This window comes from Triticum dicoccoides, chromosome 1A, assembly GCF_002162155.2.
Source record: "Triticum dicoccoides isolate Atlit2015 ecotype Zavitan chromosome 1A, WEW_v2.0, whole genome shotgun sequence".
NCBI classification, from domain to species: Eukaryota; Viridiplantae; Streptophyta; class Magnoliopsida; order Poales; family Poaceae; genus Triticum; species Triticum dicoccoides.
In genome coordinates, this window is record NC_041380.1 from 604,222,573 (window position 1) to 604,240,119 (window position 17,547).

General features: G+C 46.5%; 3 protein-coding genes across 4 annotated transcripts; 1 reads left to right on the top strand and 2 right to left on the bottom strand.

The window, feature by feature from the left end:
- Positions 1-348: 348 nt before the first annotated feature.
- On the top strand, positions 349-1,173 carry LOC119295048. The gene is made up of 2 exons (XM_037573376.1): positions 349-635; positions 731-1,173. Exons 1-2 carry the CDS (start codon positions 364-366, stop codon positions 942-944), a joined length of 486 nt encoding a protein of 161 aa, XP_037429273.1. The 5' UTR covers positions 349-363; the 3' UTR covers positions 945-1,173.
- A 1,846-nt stretch (positions 1,174-3,019) lies between these two features.
- On the bottom strand, positions 3,020-7,253 carry LOC119295056. Of its 2 annotated transcripts, XM_037573386.1 has the most exons (8): positions 7,125-7,203; positions 5,862-6,971; positions 5,595-5,777; positions 5,047-5,152; positions 4,415-4,496; positions 4,028-4,335; positions 3,500-3,773; positions 3,020-3,418 (listed from the first exon to the last, which is right to left on the bottom strand). In XM_037573386.1, the coding sequence occupies exons 3-8, from the start codon at positions 5,759-5,761 to the stop codon at positions 3,312-3,314; spliced, it is 1,044 nt and encodes a 347-aa protein (XP_037429283.1). In that variant the 5' UTR covers positions 5,762-5,777; positions 5,862-6,971; positions 7,125-7,203; the 3' UTR covers positions 3,020-3,311. The 2 variants fall into 2 exon arrangements, with proteins under 2 accessions (XP_037429283.1, XP_037429287.1); XM_037573390.1 differs by lacking the exon at positions 5,595-5,777 and having other exon boundaries at positions 3,033-3,418; positions 6,919-6,971; positions 7,125-7,253.
- Positions 7,210-11,188, bottom strand: LOC119295066 (sucrose synthase 7-like). Its single transcript, XM_037573395.1, has 5 exons — positions 10,398-11,188; positions 10,089-10,255; positions 9,812-10,011; positions 9,653-9,730; positions 7,210-7,334 (listed from the first exon to the last, which is right to left on the bottom strand). Exons 1-4 carry the CDS (start codon positions 10,415-10,417, stop codon positions 9,686-9,688), a joined length of 432 nt encoding a protein of 143 aa, XP_037429292.1. The 5' UTR covers positions 10,418-11,188; the 3' UTR covers positions 7,210-7,334; positions 9,653-9,685.
- Positions 11,189-17,547: the final 6,359 nt, after the last annotated feature.

The window sequence follows — 17,547 nt, forward strand, 5'->3', positions numbered from 1 at the left end:
TGGTACATGATCATCTGCCTAGCATGAATGCGTTGATATTTCGGTTAAAATTGCCATCGTTATGTCTCTCCAGCTAGGTTTATCTTTTGCAGCACCAATGGTACATGATCATCTGCCTAGCATGAATGCGTTGATATTTCGGTTAAAATTGTCATCGTTATTATCTCCAGCTAGGTTTACCTTTTGCAGCACCAATGGTACATGATCATCTCCCTAGCATGAATGCGTTGATATTTCGGTAAAATCAGTTTTTGTTATGCCTACAACATAGTTTTATGTTTTGCCTTGCAAAGGTATAAGGTGTGTTTGCTCTTAAGAAAACCGCATGTCTTGTCAAGACTATTTCTTAGTTATCAATTCTCAATGCTGCTTCTGTGTTTCCAGCTTTCCAAATCAACCCTCGCCTTGGAGGAGGAACACCGTCCGCCTCTAATTCAGCAGAGGGACCAGGTGTATCTGGAGCTTTCGAAATCCTTGAAGGAGAAACACCGTGCAGAGCTAGTTGAGCAGAAGAAGGAGGAACTGTACGAACTCCTCGCCAATGCCCACGCCAATTCCGCGGCCTCCTCGCTGGACAAGAATCTGCTCAAGGATCTCTCTACACAAATCAAGCCTAGACTAGAGGACCCCCAATGGTGCAGTATCAACTATAATGCAGACATACGCTTGTTCTATTATTATTCATCTGATACAGGAGTTATTCTTACCGTCTTATCCCACCTACCTGTAGGTGCAAGATAACTAGGAACAAGAAGGTGACTGATTTGGCTGCGTCGGTGGTTATTCTTGCTACTTCTGCTCTCACTTACTGTGTCTTGACAGCTGGTCCTGAAATAGTAAAGTATGATGGACATCTTGTTACTGTTGAGAGTCTGCCCATTCTACAAGGACATGAGCCTGCTGCTACTGCTAAGGGAGTTCACAAGCAAGATGTGCAGAAGTGAAGGGGTTGAAGAAGAGATGCATCTTGTTTGACTATCAGTTCTTTTCCAGCACCATGTTATGTATGTCTCTTGAAATGACTGTATATGGTCTGCCACCTATATATGTCTTGTCTATGATCTGCCACCTATATATGACTGTATGATCTGCCACCTTTATATATGATATGACTTAGTAGTGTTACTAGATGTTCTTTGATGGCAATGCAAGATATCTGTGATGTTGCTGGCATGGTATGTTGTTCTTTCAGTGTAGAACTTTAGTATTATTACTGGATGATCTGTGAAGGCGACATGGTGTGTTATCCTTTGAAAATGAGTCTTATTCATTGCTGCTGCTTAAGAATGTCAGCTAAACTTGCATCTTTTGCTGTACAAGACTGTCAGAAAAAACATCTTGTAGCTTAAGCACGTCGGATAAGTGCCACACGTGTGGCACGAAGTACTTCTGTGCTTATGTTTTTTGCAACTAAAGTTGCTATCCGAAAAGAAAAATGAATCCCTCAAGAAAAAAAAACAGAGACTTGTCATTTGAAAAGAAGTTGTCATGCTTGACCACTAAAATTGTCATTCTCACGTCACAAAATTTGCCATGTGTCCATGTGACATTTATTAGGGTTCTTATTTTTTGACGAGTAGCAAGTTTCTTTTTCTTCTCTTCTCTTTAGTGTGATGAAATGAAAGGCAAGTTGTGTCAAGGTGTGGTCAGCTTGCTCCTATTCTCACTTTTTATTTTATCGACATATTTTAAAATTGTGATATATTTCAACGTTTATTTCAACAATAATGTACTTCCTATGTAAATATGACTAATATACTGATCTAAATGTTCTGGCCAGTTTATTTCTCATTTTCAAATAGAAAGACATGATGAACGAGCTAACGGTGTAAATAGTGATTGGTACAAAACACGTGGATTTTGTGTACATGGTTTCAACCAAATCCCTTATGAATCGCAAATTCAAAATATACTGGATTTTTTTAAGAATAAACTGAAATTGTTTGGTGACTTATATGGTAGAATGACATCCGTGGTATCTTAGGCAAAAATGACAAAACCGATGCTATACCGATGTGATGAATAGAATTCTTGGGTTGCATTTTCTTACTAGAGAATACCACGGGTGTCATTCTTTCACGAAACTTCATACGCAAGTATACAAATCAACCATGTATGTAAAAAAAAAGGTTAATTTTAAATTTTGAAGTATTATTTTGAATTTATTATTCATAATAATTTTGTAGGGAATTAATGCCATCAAGGACCACTTAATATACCCAGAGAAAATAATATCCAGGGAGAATGTCACACCTCACTGCCTAAAACAACGGTTCTACTCCCTTCGTCCCAAAATTCTTGTCTTTTAAGTTTGTCTAGATACGGATGTATCCTAATATTAAAACTTAACTACTAGATGCATCTGTATTCAAACAAATTTAAGACAAAACTTTTTGGACGGAGGGCGTATGTTTTCAAAAAACTATCACATTTTAAATTTTGACAAATGCTACAGGTAATGTCCAAGAAAACTACAACTAACTATGAGTGAGGCACTGGTTCGACCGATTTAAACATGATTATGACAGGGCTCCTCTGAGGTGACGCGGCGACAACCTCAAAACAACCTCACCTGAATTTCAACCTCAAAACAACCTCACCTGAATTTCAACCTCAAAACAGCCCCAGTGTTGAACTAGCACCCAAAGGAGTTGCATCCTCCCCCAAATAACTGGAACACAAGAATTGTTTTATAACAGTGGCCCAACAAAACCGAGAACCAACATAGAAAAGCCATTATGAAGAAGCAAATTTCAAACCAGTACTACTCCGTTCCCAAATACAAGTCTTTCTAGAGATTTCAACAAGTGACTACATACGGAGTACATCCGTATGTTGTTGTCCACTTAAAATGTCTAAAAAGACTTTTATTTAGGAATGGAGGGAGGGAGTACAACGTAAAGTGAGCAGAACAGAAATCCCTACGCATACAGATTAGTCACAAGTACTCCATCCCGTTCCAATTGAACAGCCAAAACGTCTCATATTTTAGAACAGAGACTTGGAACAAAAATCAAAATAACCAACCTGTCTAGCCATTGACTGGATTGACCTAATCAATTTAAATGAGAAGTGCAGATTATCAAAACATAACACATAACAGAACAAGTTGGGGTATCCAGCTAAGTTTCGTACGTTCAATAGTATCATGCAGAAGACAGCTTCATGACAAACTGGTTCTCTACATCCCAGATCAGAGAAGCTCAAAACGCAGCTAAACCAGTTGCACAATATTCATTAAACAGAAAACAGTTCAGGCCTACGCAGAGGCACTACCACTTCCGCTGGCAACATATGAAAAACAATTCACTTCACGGCTGCGGTGGCTGAGGCGATGTCGCCCTTGGGACGGGAGTGGGAGTGACGGCTGTGAAGGTTTCGCCCTTGACGCCTGCAATACCAGGGAAGCTGACGAGACCTGTTGATCAAAATTAAACAAACATATGAAACCAATGCCAATTACTCAACACGAGTAAGAGAAGCAGGGACATGTGCTAACCCGAATCACCAACGAAGTTAGGGAGTCCTCTGCCACATCTTGAGCATTTCTGCGGCCAGGGAATGCCACATGGGCAAGCCCTGCTCTCCACCACCTCAACCCGAGGATCTATACCGCTAAAGTCACCCTTGAAAATCTTTGCAAAATCTGCCTTTTTAAAACCATAGAACACTGGGACCATACCAAAAAGGTATCCCCACTTGGTCCAGTTGGTGGTGATATCCTGGTACAAACTTTCCGCAGTGGATGGTGCCATCAAAAGATCTAACAGCTTCTGCTCCACAAGTAAACAATGGTCTATGGTCAGTAAGAAAAACTCTACTTCGTGCCTCATGTACAGATTCAGAATTTTGTGTAAAGGGCATGTTCTAGAACATAGTGGATGCATCTGTGTTGTACTATCCAGTATACTATTCACTACAAATTCTGCGGTTCCAACTGTGGGATTGATGATCTAGCTCTAATTCAAAACTGGTACACCATTATAATGGTGTAGACATCTATATAGTCAGAAAAAAAATGGTTTACCTTTGCGAGCGGCTTTTTATCCTTCTTGTCACTCTCATTCCCCTTCTTGCCACTCCTATTGTCCTTGTTGTCATTGCCACTCCCATCACCCTCCTTGTCACTGCGAGCTTCAAGCTTAGCAAGTTCCTCTTCATGAATGGATCGAAGGGCCTCGATCCAGCTCTCATATCCATGTTGCTTGTTAGCTTCCCTGACCTTGTCCACATCTTCAAGGAGCCTCTTGTTCTCAGCAGCGAGGTTCTCCGCTCTCTCGGTAACTTCACTCAACTTTGCCTTAAGATCATGTATGATCTCAGATGTCTGCCCATCTACAGAAGCAACATAGCGAGCACAATCAATACACTTTACAAACTCACAAATCAAAGTGATTAAAAAGGAAATTTATACCATTAGGCTCAATTGGTTCTTCGGCAGACAAGAGTAGCATTCCGGCAGCAGCAGCACTTGCACCAAATATGTAATAAGAATCCTAAAAGATGGAACAAGAGCAATGTTACTTGAATATTCAAGCAACCTTTCAGCAACAGGGATGCTAGCAATGGAACACAAGCAATGTTACTTGAATATTGGAAGCAAATCTTTTGGAATCACTGAAAATTCACGAAGCTGCGGTGCTAACAAACCTCATCATGTATTGCAGGCATTTCTAGTTCTACGTGTGTTTCAATGTGAATGCTACAGGAAAAGCAGCAACCATTAGGTTCACCGGACACAACCGGTACTTGGACACTATAAAGAAACCAGGTGACAAGCTCGATAAATGCTTAGACACTGAACTATCATATGACATAAATAAGCTGACCAGCAGCAACGGGTCAAACAAGACAACTCTCTTTAAATAAAACTAGGTGACACTATGGTTAAATAGGCAATTAAGTTATCATGTCATGTGGCACACAAACAAGGTCAGAAGCAACTGAATGCTGAAGAACAAGTAAACATGGTTGACAAACAGGCTAAGTGCAGAAACAAGTGGATCTGACAGGAAAGCAGCAATGCAAAGAGCAACAGTAATCAACCTCAGGGCGCAGGCGCAGCTTAGGCAACATCATGCCAATCTCATCAACAGTGAGGAACCCAGCACCCTTGCCGGTTTCGCGCAGGACGTCCCCAAGGGCAAACGGGCTGTAGGAACAGTGACACAGGGTTAGATCCACCACAAGGCAAGACGAAACAGCAACGGTGACACAGGGTTAGATCCACCACAAGGCAAGACGAAACAGCAACGGTGACACAGGGTTAGATCCACCACAAGGCAAGACGAAACAGCAACGGTGACACAGGGTTAGATCCACCACAAGGCAAGACGAAACAGCAACGGTGACACAGGGTTAGATCCACCACAAGGCAAGACGAAACAGCAACGGTGACACAGGGTTAGATCCACCACAAGGCAAGACGAAACAGCAACGGTGACACAGGGTTAGATCCACCACAAGGCAAGACGAAACAGCAACGGTGACACAGGGTTAGATCCACCACAAGGCAAGACGAAACAGCAACGGTGACACAGGGTTAGATCCACCACAAGGCAAGACGAAACAGGGAGGGGGGAGGCTGCCATTACCGTGGGATTTCAAACTCGCGTGTTGCCTTGGACCCCCCAAAACGACTGGCCAGGTAAAGGTCCTCTGCAAATCCGGCGGACAGCATGGGGACAAGGCAGATGAAGCCGTCACATACAGGGACAGCGGCCGGCTGCAGGAGACCCGTCACAGCCGCACGTAGCGCCATGGTCGCACTCCAATGGCTGGACAAGATGTAAAACAGAGGAGGAGGAGCGTCAAGGAAATGCGGCCGGCGAGGACGAATTTTGAGGCAGGCGCTGCCTTACCTTTCTCTGCGTGGAGTCGCGGTCGCTCGCCGGTCGGTCTCGCGCGCGCCGCCGCCTGACGGATCGGATCGAGGAGGAAAGGGGTTAGGGTTACGGTCAACACGAGGCGCCGGCGCCGGCGCTTTTTATATGCTGCCTGCCCTGTGGTGTGGGAGTGAATCGATCGGGGCCTCCCAAAACTCAAAGGGCTCTCCCGGTCCCGTATCACGGGGAGCATTCCGACGATCCACCCAGTTTCGGCGGCCCAGTCCAATAGTTGCAGCCAGACGAACCCACTCCAATAGATGATCACAGTTAATGATCAGACGGCCCAGTAACGACTGCTAAACAATTTTCTATTGTATTTTCGAAATCGTTGCAAGATAGGGGCAGTTCATACAAGAGCATGCAAGGTCGTAAAGCAAACAAAGGAAGAAAAAAAATTGGTCATCCTGTCGGAAGAAAAAAATAGCATATGGGTCTCCACTAAAAAAAAGACCTCAGTAATTTAAGCATGTCATCCGAACGTTTTTTGATGGCAACTTTAGTTGTTGCCACATGACAACTTTGTTCCAGTTTGATTTTTTGTCAGAAAATTGACATTTTTGTCAACATCGCCTTAACTAAAGTTGCCATGAAAAGAGTTTGGATTAGCATGCTTAAAAATCAAACGTTCGGGATTTATCTATTCCAAAAAAAGGGTCATTTAGATATGCACATCTAAATGGCACAATGAAACATTAAAATTCAACAAAAAATATTATGGGGGCCAAACCCAACAACCATGAAAAAAAATCACAAAAGAAAGGATAGTACGGAGAATCGCCTCGGGTTAGAGAGTGTGGTTCGTGTCCCAAGAACAAATCCGTCCTTTAAGAGCAGCTCTTGCAAATACCATAAAAACCGTCGAACCTTCAAATTTATAATATAAATTAAAAACGCACCGAATAAATCCCATAAAATAGCAGATCCAGTAAAAAAATTACAGACCCAAAAAAGAAGCCAGAGTTTGAATTCGTCCATGCGTCCGTGCTGAGAAAAAAAAGTAATAGTGGGGAGAAAAAAGAAAAAAAAATACAGGATCTGTTCCGCCTGATGCCGAGTGGTGTCGCAAATTCGTTTTAGAAGGGCCTGCATACAGGATCTGTTAGAGTTTGCTCTTGAAAAGGGAACCAGAAAAAAATTAAGCGTCCCAAAATTCCTGTCTTAAATTTTTCTAAACATAGATGTATCTAGACAAGAATTTGGGACGGGACGGAGGGAGTAGATCAAAAAGAACAATACCTGGGCATGGCCGACATACATGAAAGATCCAGACAGACTTTGGTGATTTAGATAGATCTGATGGACAAATAAGACCATGAACACCATAGCCATGGGCGAGGCCTAAAAGGTCACGCGACCTCAGAGGCCTTGGCCATGGCCGTGGGATACATGCCATGCCGAAGATGCGTTACGCCGTGAAGAGGACTCCAAGCCCGGTGAGTTGAACTCCTGATCGGAGGAGGCGAATCATCCTGTTGAGTTTGGAAGACCTAGATTCGTGCTATCTAGGTTTAGAGAGAGATAATTGGGGGAGGGGCCTGAGGGTCCGGATACAAATAAGCCTGAACGACCGCTAGGCTTAGGCGGCCAGTAGCCCTGTCAGTCCTACATGGCAGCCGCAGAGACAGGCCCGATTTACGTGGTCTGTATGGACGGCCGCGTTGTCCATATACGGCAAGGGGTGGGTCCACGCGCAAACTGCGCCCCAACCTGGACGTGTAAAGCTATGACGCAGCGGATCTAGACGTCCTCCGTTGGATGTCATGCTACTTCATCCGACGGCCAGCACGCCCATTGAAGAAGCACACGATCCGCGTACTCTCTCCCCATTGGTCATTAGCTGCTTCATGGTAACAAAAATGTACGCGACACATTTTTTAACGCAGTACAGCGCAACGCTCATGTATTGGCACATGCACGTTTTAAATAGCCCGCTATAGCGAAAGCTATAGCGTTTGGAAGAGGTCCCGCGCTAAGAGTCTTTTGTTCAAATACTTGAGTAAATATTTTAAATAGTTCGCTATAGCATTTCGAAGAGGTCCGCCGCTAAGAGGCTTAGCGCGCTATTTAAAACTTTAGTCTTACCCCTATGAGCATCTCAAAAATGTGAGCCAGTGCATCATTTTGATGATTTATAAAGTTGTTACGGACGATTTGATAGTCGATGAAAATGTCTCCTTCCATTAAACGTACAACATAAAAGAATCTAGAAAAAATGCAGACATCAGTGTGTCTTAAGCTCTGCTAAAATGAAGATACTACAACTATTTCTTTAACCATCGAATCACAAGTTATTGCGCATCTATATGACACTTCATTGTATAGACTTCACACGTAATGGTTTCAATTTGCTAAGTTTTTTCAAACCTTTTGAGATTGCTAACTCACCCGGAAAAAAAAGATTGCTAACTGGTAGTATGTGACACCTCCACGGAATGTAAGGGAAATTCCAACTTGGCGATGTTGATTTTGTTCACCCGTCTTTGTTTTTTTTCGTGTCGGTAGAAGCCACGACCCAATACGGTGTGTTTTGTTGTCCGCTTTGATCATTTTCAGCCAAAATTTGAAATGGGTTTGCATTCGTGTGGACACGTCGTGAACAACTGCGTGTCGGTGGCACACATCCAATACCCCCCCCCCCCTCCTCATCGATTTCGACCTTCCTGTCCTCTTCGCCGTCACCGTCGTCACCCTGCTTTCGTCTTTCTTTTTCGCCACCTCGATGCCCCCACCCAACCACCACAGGCGAAGTTGTTTTCACTCTTGTCACCGATGGTGTAGCTCACGGCCCACACCCCTACACCTCCTTCAACCAAAGTCGTCACCTGCCTCGGCACATCAGCACCACCGCCGGAGGACGTTGAGTTTGACAACCCTGCTCTTGGAATTATCCAGAATGGGGATCTTCACCGGTCAAGACTCGTCCACACCCGTGATCGTCGTCGTCGCTCACAAGGTGTTCAGTCATTTGCCCGTCTTGCGGGTAGGGTACGGATTCATCACTCTGAAGGGATAGCTTGGGCGACTTAGGGAGCACCTTGCGTCGGGATCCCTTCCCCTCGTCTCCTCCACACTAGCAAAGGCCGTCAAGTTAGGAAAGAGAACTTGGTGCACTTGGGTACCAGCACCCTATATGCGCCGAATAATTTAGCAACTCAAAAAAGTCCAATAAATACGAATCTTTTTTGAAATATGATCAAGTATTGTATTTATATAAAAAAAGTTGGTCAAGGAATGATTCTCATTGACTTTAGGGCAAAAAGAACAAAATTTAGGATGGAATAGTACTAGTATACTTCCTCCGTTCATAAAATATTTGTTTTTTTTTGAGATTTTAAATGAACTACCACATATGAATGTATATAGACATATTTTAGACTGTAGATTCACTCATTTTGTTTCGTATGTAGTCACTTGTTGAAACCTATAGAAAGACAAATATTTAAAAACGGAGGGAGTATTATATAGCGTTTATTTGTGAATCTTTGACCCAGGATAAAATAAAAATCATTATTTGGCGAATCCGAGCACAGAATACTTGATCATGTTTGATTACAAAAGAAAAGTTTTAGAATTCTTTGAACTTTTTTGAATCACTAAATTATTTTTGCATATGGACTGCGCCGTGGTGTACGTACGGAACGCTTTAATGGCCGCCTATTCGGCATGCGACCAAACGCAATGGACAGCGAACACATCACCGACCAGGTAAATACTACTAGTACTAATATACTGATTATATTATAACAAAATATTGTGCAATTTACCTTTGTTCAAACTTGTGGTACGGTGTGCTCTTCTCAAGGCTGGCGACCAAGACTTGTGCGAGAAGCAATGCTTTCTTTCTGCATGAAAGTGAGGAGAGGCCGAGCTCATTCTACCATCGACACTGACCATACAGAATGGAATGATGCTTAGTTGCTTGCCTCGCCGGGGTAGTCCAGCAGTGGCTTCATGCTCTCCGGCTTGCCGCTCAGCTTCCAAGACATGATCCGGGAGACGAACTGCATCCCGTTGCCGATGGACGACGGCGGCGTTAGGTGAGGCGTGGAGAGGTCCAGTGCACCGAAATCAACCTCGAGCGAGTTGTCGTCGCGTGCCCTCAAGAAAACAAACAGCAGGGACTCTGGGCTCGTTTTGTGCTCATCCATCAGGCTATGGTGCTGCTAGGTACGTACAGTATATAAATTAGTGATGCAGCACCATTTGTCATCGTAGAGGGTCTCCTTGCACTTGAGGCAGTCGGCGGGCTTGATCTCCTCGACGGAGAGGTCCCCTGATGAACTCCCAGACGCCGGGGGTTCGTCCGGACGGCGAAGGCGACGAGGGAACACGACGTAGCCGAGGAAGCCTGGCCCTTGGAGACATACCTGCAGAACAACAAGGAAGGATCCACCGTCATGCAAGGGTGTTTGCATACGTTTCAGAGAAAGAAAGAAAGGAAGGAAGAAAGAAAGAAAGAAAGAAAGAAAGAAGAAATGATGTTTGTGTTGTGTTGTGGACTTGTGGTACCTCTGGAAGCAGCTCTTCATCTGGTAGCCCCCGGCTCTGGCGCAGCGCCTCGGGCATCATGGCGGCGACGCTGTCGGACCTCCTGAGGGGCGGGCATGGAGGAGGAGGAGGAGGAGGAGGCCATGGCTGAGATGATCGAGGTGGAGATGGTTTGCCTTGGTGATGATCCTGGCAGGTTTATGTGATTCACATGAGGATGGCCACCACGCGGCGGTGACAGTGCGAGGTCCGGTGGCGGCGCCGGTTGGTTGCCGGCGAGCCGAGCGGCGTCCATGGCGGGCAGGAGCTGCAGAGGCGACCGGTGTGCCATGTCCGACGGCGGCACAGGGCTCGGGCGGCGGGCGGACAAGTGCATTTGGGCAATGGTGGCGCGTGGAGGAGGCGCCGGCGAGGAGCGCTGCCGTGTGCAAGTCGAAGCCCCTATCCACTTTTTTCTTTCTTTCTTTTTTCGGGGAGAACCATGAATAAGTGTACATCTAGTAAGCTAGAATCCCCTCCCATGGTCGGGGAAGATTTCTTGCCATTTGGTAACAGGGACGATAGTGGAGGGATGGGAAGGCATGACGATGCGGAAGCAAAACGCTGAGGATGGGCCTTGGTTGAAAGAGGAGGAGGAGGAGGATGGCCTGTCGTCGCCGGAGGTGGGAGCAACTTCTTGCCGGAGGGGAGCACGGGGAAAGGAGGAGGACGGCCGCCGGGTTGTTGCCGTCATTGGAGGGGCGGCATAGCACATCATGGAGGAGGAGTGCATGGTACAGGGGGTTGGGGCGTCACTCCCTAGCTATAGCCGGATGGAGAAGCTTCGGAGGCGGATCCAACGTAGCCTTCACTCAGTTACGAGAGCCAGCGCGACGAGGAATTCGGCCCCGACCTCTCGAGTCCTGGAAGTCCCACCTGGGGAAGGGTCGAGGAAAGGGAGGGGGTCCCTCCGCTTCGTGGGTGACCAAATTGCGCCGTAGGCTCCTCGGGGTTGATTCAACTCGTGTTTTTCCCACCTGGAGAAAGAAGCGGGATCACGGGAGGATCCCCGGTAACCAAATTAGCCCTAACAGTATAGCCAAACAGACCCTCGGAAAAAATAGAGCCAAACAGTGTGATATTCTGCGTCGAAAGCTATTAGTGTTTCTGCAAATGTAGTGGTCTTATCTAAGCTTCACAAATGTAGTGCTCTTAGAGCATCTACAGCCGGATTTGGCAAATCTGGCACCTCAAACGCCTGCGGACGCGCTCGGGCGCCTCCGCGGGCACCCCTCATATTTACCATTATGCTTCCGCGTATCTCATATCCGGCGCCTTATATCCATACTACGCATGCACGTGTTGATCTATCCTACATGATCAGACGATGGACAACAAAATTGAGCTGCAAAGGAACATAAGATCCGCTGCAAATGGACATAAACATACTTTACCACATCCAAAAGATCATAGTTCATCCATGAACAAGTTTATAAACTTCTACAACTAAAAACGATATAAACATGGTGGAGGAGGGGGGGGGGGTTGGAATCACCACTTCCTCGCCAGACCTTTGCCCTTCCGGTCAATGGCGCGGCTGTAGGCGTCAGCGGCCGGTGGATGGTCTTGGTCGTCGGACGAGGAGGTGCAGTTGTCATCGTCGTCGGAGTCGGATCAAGAGGACGATGAGCCCCTTCATCCGACAAACCCCCTGTCCTGCTCCCGCTTCAGCCTTGCCACCCGAGCCTTCTATGCCGCTGCCTCCTTCGCCTCGCGCTCTGACTACACAATAGCTAGCCGGAGCACCTTGGCGTTCTTCCGTCGGAGGCGGCGAGCGTCCATCTCCGCCATTGTGATGGAGCGGCGGTACACCCAGGCAAGGAGACGCGCGTCCTCGTCTGCGCCCGGCTTCGTCCCGCGTCGAGCGCGGCGGTGGCGGGGCGGAACCCCCGCGGGTGCTGGCGACGAGGGCGGTATGGGTTGCGCGAGTCCGCGCCACCCGCATCCGGCGCTCCTCCAACTTGAGGTACGCGACCACCTTAGCAAAGGTGGGCTCTGGGATGAGGGTGAGGTTGGAGGCGGCATTCCTGAAGTCCTCGTTGAGGCCGCCGGAGAGGGTGCTGATGAGGAGCTCATCGCCGATCTTTTCCCCGAGATCACGGAGCTCATCGGCGAGCTTCTTGAGGCGCATGCAAAAATCATCGATGGATGAGTCAAGTTGCTGGCACCCGTAAAACTCACCGTAGAGCAGGACCTTGCGCTGCAACCGGTTGTCGGTGAAGAGGCCGTTGAGCTTGGTCCAAACCGCATAGGCGTCGTCCTCGTCGTTCACCACGGTGTGGAAGAGGTCGCTGGAGATAGTGAGGTAGAACCATCGGATGATGGTGGCGTCGAGGATCATCCACTCCTCGTCGTTGATCATGAGCGCCGAGTCGACGGTGCCGTCCACGTGGTCGTGCAGGAGGTACTCACGGAACACAAGCGAAAAATACCGCTTCCAAGCAAAGTAGGACGCGGTGGTGTAATCAAGCTTGACCGGGACACGCTCATGGATGTTGAGGTCGCGGACGAGGGTGACATCGGGACCGGCGAACGGGTTGGAGACGGTGGACGAGGAGGAACTCATGGCGAGGGTTAGGGTTTGGGAGGTGCGGCGGCGCGGACTAGAAGGTGCGGCGGCGCAGGGGAAGGTGCGGGTGCGGCACGGGTGGAAGGGGAAGGTGCGACGCGGGTAGGAGGGAGAGATGGGGCGCGGGCGGAAGCGGGAGTCGCGGCGGCGGCGGCCTCGGGAAGAGGCGGCGGCAGCGGCGTGCAAGGAGGTGGGGAGCAGCGGCGGCGGCGGCGGCTTAGGGTTTAGGATCGTGCTGCGATAGATACCATGTAGAAGGACAAGTTATGGGCTGTGCAATCTCAATGTATTGATCGGTGCACCAGGCACGTATATATAAATACAGAGGTGGGCCACAACCTCAACTATATAAAAGAAACAGGAGATGGGCCCTACACACAAATATACACGTACACAATATACTCAACACGAATCATAGCAAGAGTAGCTCAGAAGGTAAGACTGATACAATCATATATTGTGGAAAGACAGAAAGCAAATTCGTATAATGCTTGGTCTTTCTAAAGAGACCTACCTACACAGTATCAAAGAAATACTCCCTCCGTCCCATAATGTAAGACGTTTTTTGATACTACACAGAGTTTAAATCATCCCAAGACATGGATGCAATTATCATTATTTATTTGATATTCCTAGATCATGCGTATGTTTCTTTGTGCGGATGGCACTGCCTATATCTGAGAGAGTATCTCCCTCTTTAATTTCTGACCATACTTTTGCAGCCGTTTAGATAAACCAGAGGGGACGTGACGCATCTCAGCTGACCTATGCAAGTGCTCGCAGACAGCTGTTGGTGGAGCCAGCGGAGCCTGGAGCTCATCATCAGCCATCGTGACCTGAATAGATCCAAGAAAGTTCTCAGATGCAGGCACATATTTAGGGCTCAGAAGGAATAGAAACCATGTGAGGTCCGTAGGTGAGGCCTGACCTGGTTATTGGAGCTGAGATGCGTGGTGACGACCGAAGCGGCACGATGGAGGGCCGATCCAAGGCAGCGCCGCCGTGCGTAGAAGACGATGTATTCATGGGAGCGAAGTGAAATATCGGCGGGAGAGTGTGTGAGTCCTGGTTTGACCTATGTATCAGACGGAAGATGACCAAGATAGCCTTGCTCAGCAGTCTCTTCAAATCAAAGCCCAGTAGTGGAGCGCCGATGGATCTTTTGGCTCCAAAAAGAAAGAAGAGCAAGCAAGGTGCTAATAAGTAGCTTCATTTAACTGCCTTGTCGATCAACTTCACAGGTGGCACTTCACATGAACCTGATGCAAATAATCTGCGAGACGGATATTGCAAGTATTAATAAATTTATCTGTCTCGCTCGGTAAAACCAACTTGCCTTTATTAAACCTTGTTAACAATCCTGGATCAAGAAACCAACCATAGATAAATCCTGATTGGCCTTGCTCTTCACCTTTCTTAAGCCATATATTGTTGTTTATGAAAATTAAGTAAAAAGTTAACTCTTTGATTGTGATTTTAAGCTAATTTGAAAAAAAAACATGCTTTGTCATTAAAAATGAAGAAATGGAAAATCAAATGAATAACAAAGTGAATGACAAAAAGGAATGCACATATGTGCATTAGAATCAAAGTAGTCAAAAGTGAAGCACGAAGACACTTTATTTGGGCCCAACAGATCAGTAAACATATAGTGCAGTTCATCTCTGTTTTGTACGGGAATCTAGTACTTATATGAATAAAACAAACAAAAACCGCTACATGGAGTATCCGAACCAGTACATACATCGACTGTGCAAAAACTATGTTTGGGATACAAAGGGGATCAAAATGAAAGCTCAAGCAATCATCACCATTCCCCATAAGAAATCTGCTCGCTCACAGCAATGCAGCTAGAATAAAAAATATATCTACACTAAGAATAGACATGTTACAGAGTTAAAAGTCGCCAATAAGTGAATGTATCTTTTGGAACTAACAATAGAAACAGAACCAAGATACAAAGTTACAGACATGTGAATGAATCTTTCAGCACGACAATGCCAAATAGAGGCCACTTTCCCTGGTTTCATTGCGTATTCATCCAAAACACACACTGACACATGGAGACACACTGGATCCAATTTATCTATTTATTAAAAAAGAAAGCAGAAGGATCATCTGTAAAGAGAAAACACCACATCGCCAGAAATCAAATGCTTAAGCTCAAAAAGGTATTCTTCATCCATATGCAAGTCGTGATTCCTATTACAATAGCATGAACATCTCATACATCACATATAGATCATTCATCATTCATCACAACTTTGGCCATATCATATCACAAAGCACTTGCTGCAAAAACAAGTTAGACGTCCTCTAATTGTTGTTGCAAGTTTTACGTGGCTAAAGTAGGGTTCTAGCAAGAACGTTTTCTTACCTACGTGAAAGCCACAACGTGATTTGTAAACTTCTATTTACCTTTCATAAGGACCCTTTTCATCGAATCCGCTCCAACTAAAGTAGGAGAGACAGACACCCGCCAGCCACCTTATGCAACTAGTGCATGTTAGTCGGTGGAACCGGTCTCACGTAAGCGTACATGTAAGGTTGGTCCGGGCCGCTTCATCCCACAATACCGTTGAAGCAAGATAAGACTAGTAACGGCAAGAAAGTTGACAACATCTACGCCCACAACAAATTGTGTTCTACTCGCGCAAGAAGAACTACGCATAGACCTAGCTCATGATGCCACTGTTCGGGAATGTTGCAGAAAACAAAAATTTTCCTACGGTTTCACCAAGATCCATCTATGAGTTCATCTAGCAACGAGTGATCGGATGCATCTACATACCTTTGTAGATCGCGAGCGGAAGCGTTCAAAGAACGGGGATGAGGTAGTCGAACACGACGTGATCCAAATCACCGGAGTGTTGGGTTTCGTAGTAATTTCAAAAATTTCCTACGCGCACACAGGATCATGTGATGCATAGCAACGAGAGGAGAGTGTTGTCTACGTACCCAACGCAGACCGACTGCGGAAGCGATGACACGACGTAGAGGAAGTAGTCGTACGTCTTCACGATCCAACCGATCAAGCACCGAAACTACGGCACCTCCGAGTTCGAGCACACGTTCAGCTCGATGACGATCCCCGGACTCCGATCCAGCAAAGTGTCGGGGAAGAGTTTCGTCAGCACGACGGCGTGGTGACGATCTTGATGAACTACAGCAGCAGGGCTTCGCCTAAACTCCGCTACAGTATTATCGAGGAATATGGTGGCAGGGGGCACCGCACACGGCTAAGGAATCGATCACGTGGATCAACTTGTGTTAACTTGTGTGTTTAGAGGTGCCCCTGCCTCAGTATATAAAGGAGCCAAGGGGGGAGGGTGCGCCGGCCAGGAGGAGGAGGCGCAGGAGGAGTCCTACTCCTACCGGGAGTAGGACTCCCCTCCAATCCTATTCCAACTAGGATTCCCAAGGGGGAAAGAGGGAGAGGGGTGGCCGGCCACCTCTCCTAGTCCTAATAGGACTAGGAGAAGGGGGGAGGCGCGCAGCCCCCTTGGGCTGCCCCTTTCTCCTTTCCACTAAGGCCCATGAAGGCCCATGTGGTTCCCGGGGGGTTCCGGTAACCTCCCGGTAACCCGGTAAAATCCCGATTTCACCCGGAACACTTCCGATGTCCAAACATAGGCTTCCAATATATCAATCTTTATGTCTCGACCATATAGAGACTCCTCGTCATGTCCGTGATCACATCCGGGACTCCGAACAACCTTCGGTACATCAAAATGCATAAACTCATAATATAACTGTCATCAAAATGCACGCCCGCCGTCTAATATTAATCCCGAAGGTAGATGTAGAGGTAGCGTGCCGACCGCGATCACATCGACTTTGGAACCGTTTCCCACGCGCATCGTCACCTCGTCCTTTGCCAGTGCCCGCTTATTCTGTAGTCCCTGTTTCGAGTTGCAAATATTAGCAACAGAACCAGTATCAAATACCCAGGTGCTACTGCGAGCATTGGTAAGGTACACATCAATAACATGTATATCACATATACCTTTGTTCACCTTGCCATCCTTCTTATCCGCCAAATACTTGGGGCAGTTCCGCTTCCAGTGACCAGTCTGCTTGCAGTAGAAGCACTCAGTTTCAGGCTTAGGTCTAGACTTGGGTTTCTTCTCTTGAGCAGCAACTTGCTTGCCGTTCTTTTTGAAGTTCCCCTTTTTCTTCCCTTTGCCCTTTTTCTTGAAACTAGTGGTCTTGTTAACCATCAACACTTGATGCTCCTTCTTGATTTCTACCTCCGCAGCTTTTAGCATTGTGAAGAGCTCGGGAATAGTCTTGTTCATCCCTTGCATATTATAGTTCATCACGAAGCTCTTGTAGCTTGGTGGCAGTGATTGGAGAATTCTGTCAATGACGCAATCATCTGGAATATTAACTCCCAATTGAATCAAGTGATTATTATACCCAGACATTTTGAGTATATGCTCACTGACAGAACTGTTCTCTTCCATCTTGCAGCTATAGAACTTATTGGAGACTTCATATCTCTCAATCCGGGCATTTGCTTGAAATATTAACTTCAACTCCTGGAACATCTCATATGCTCCA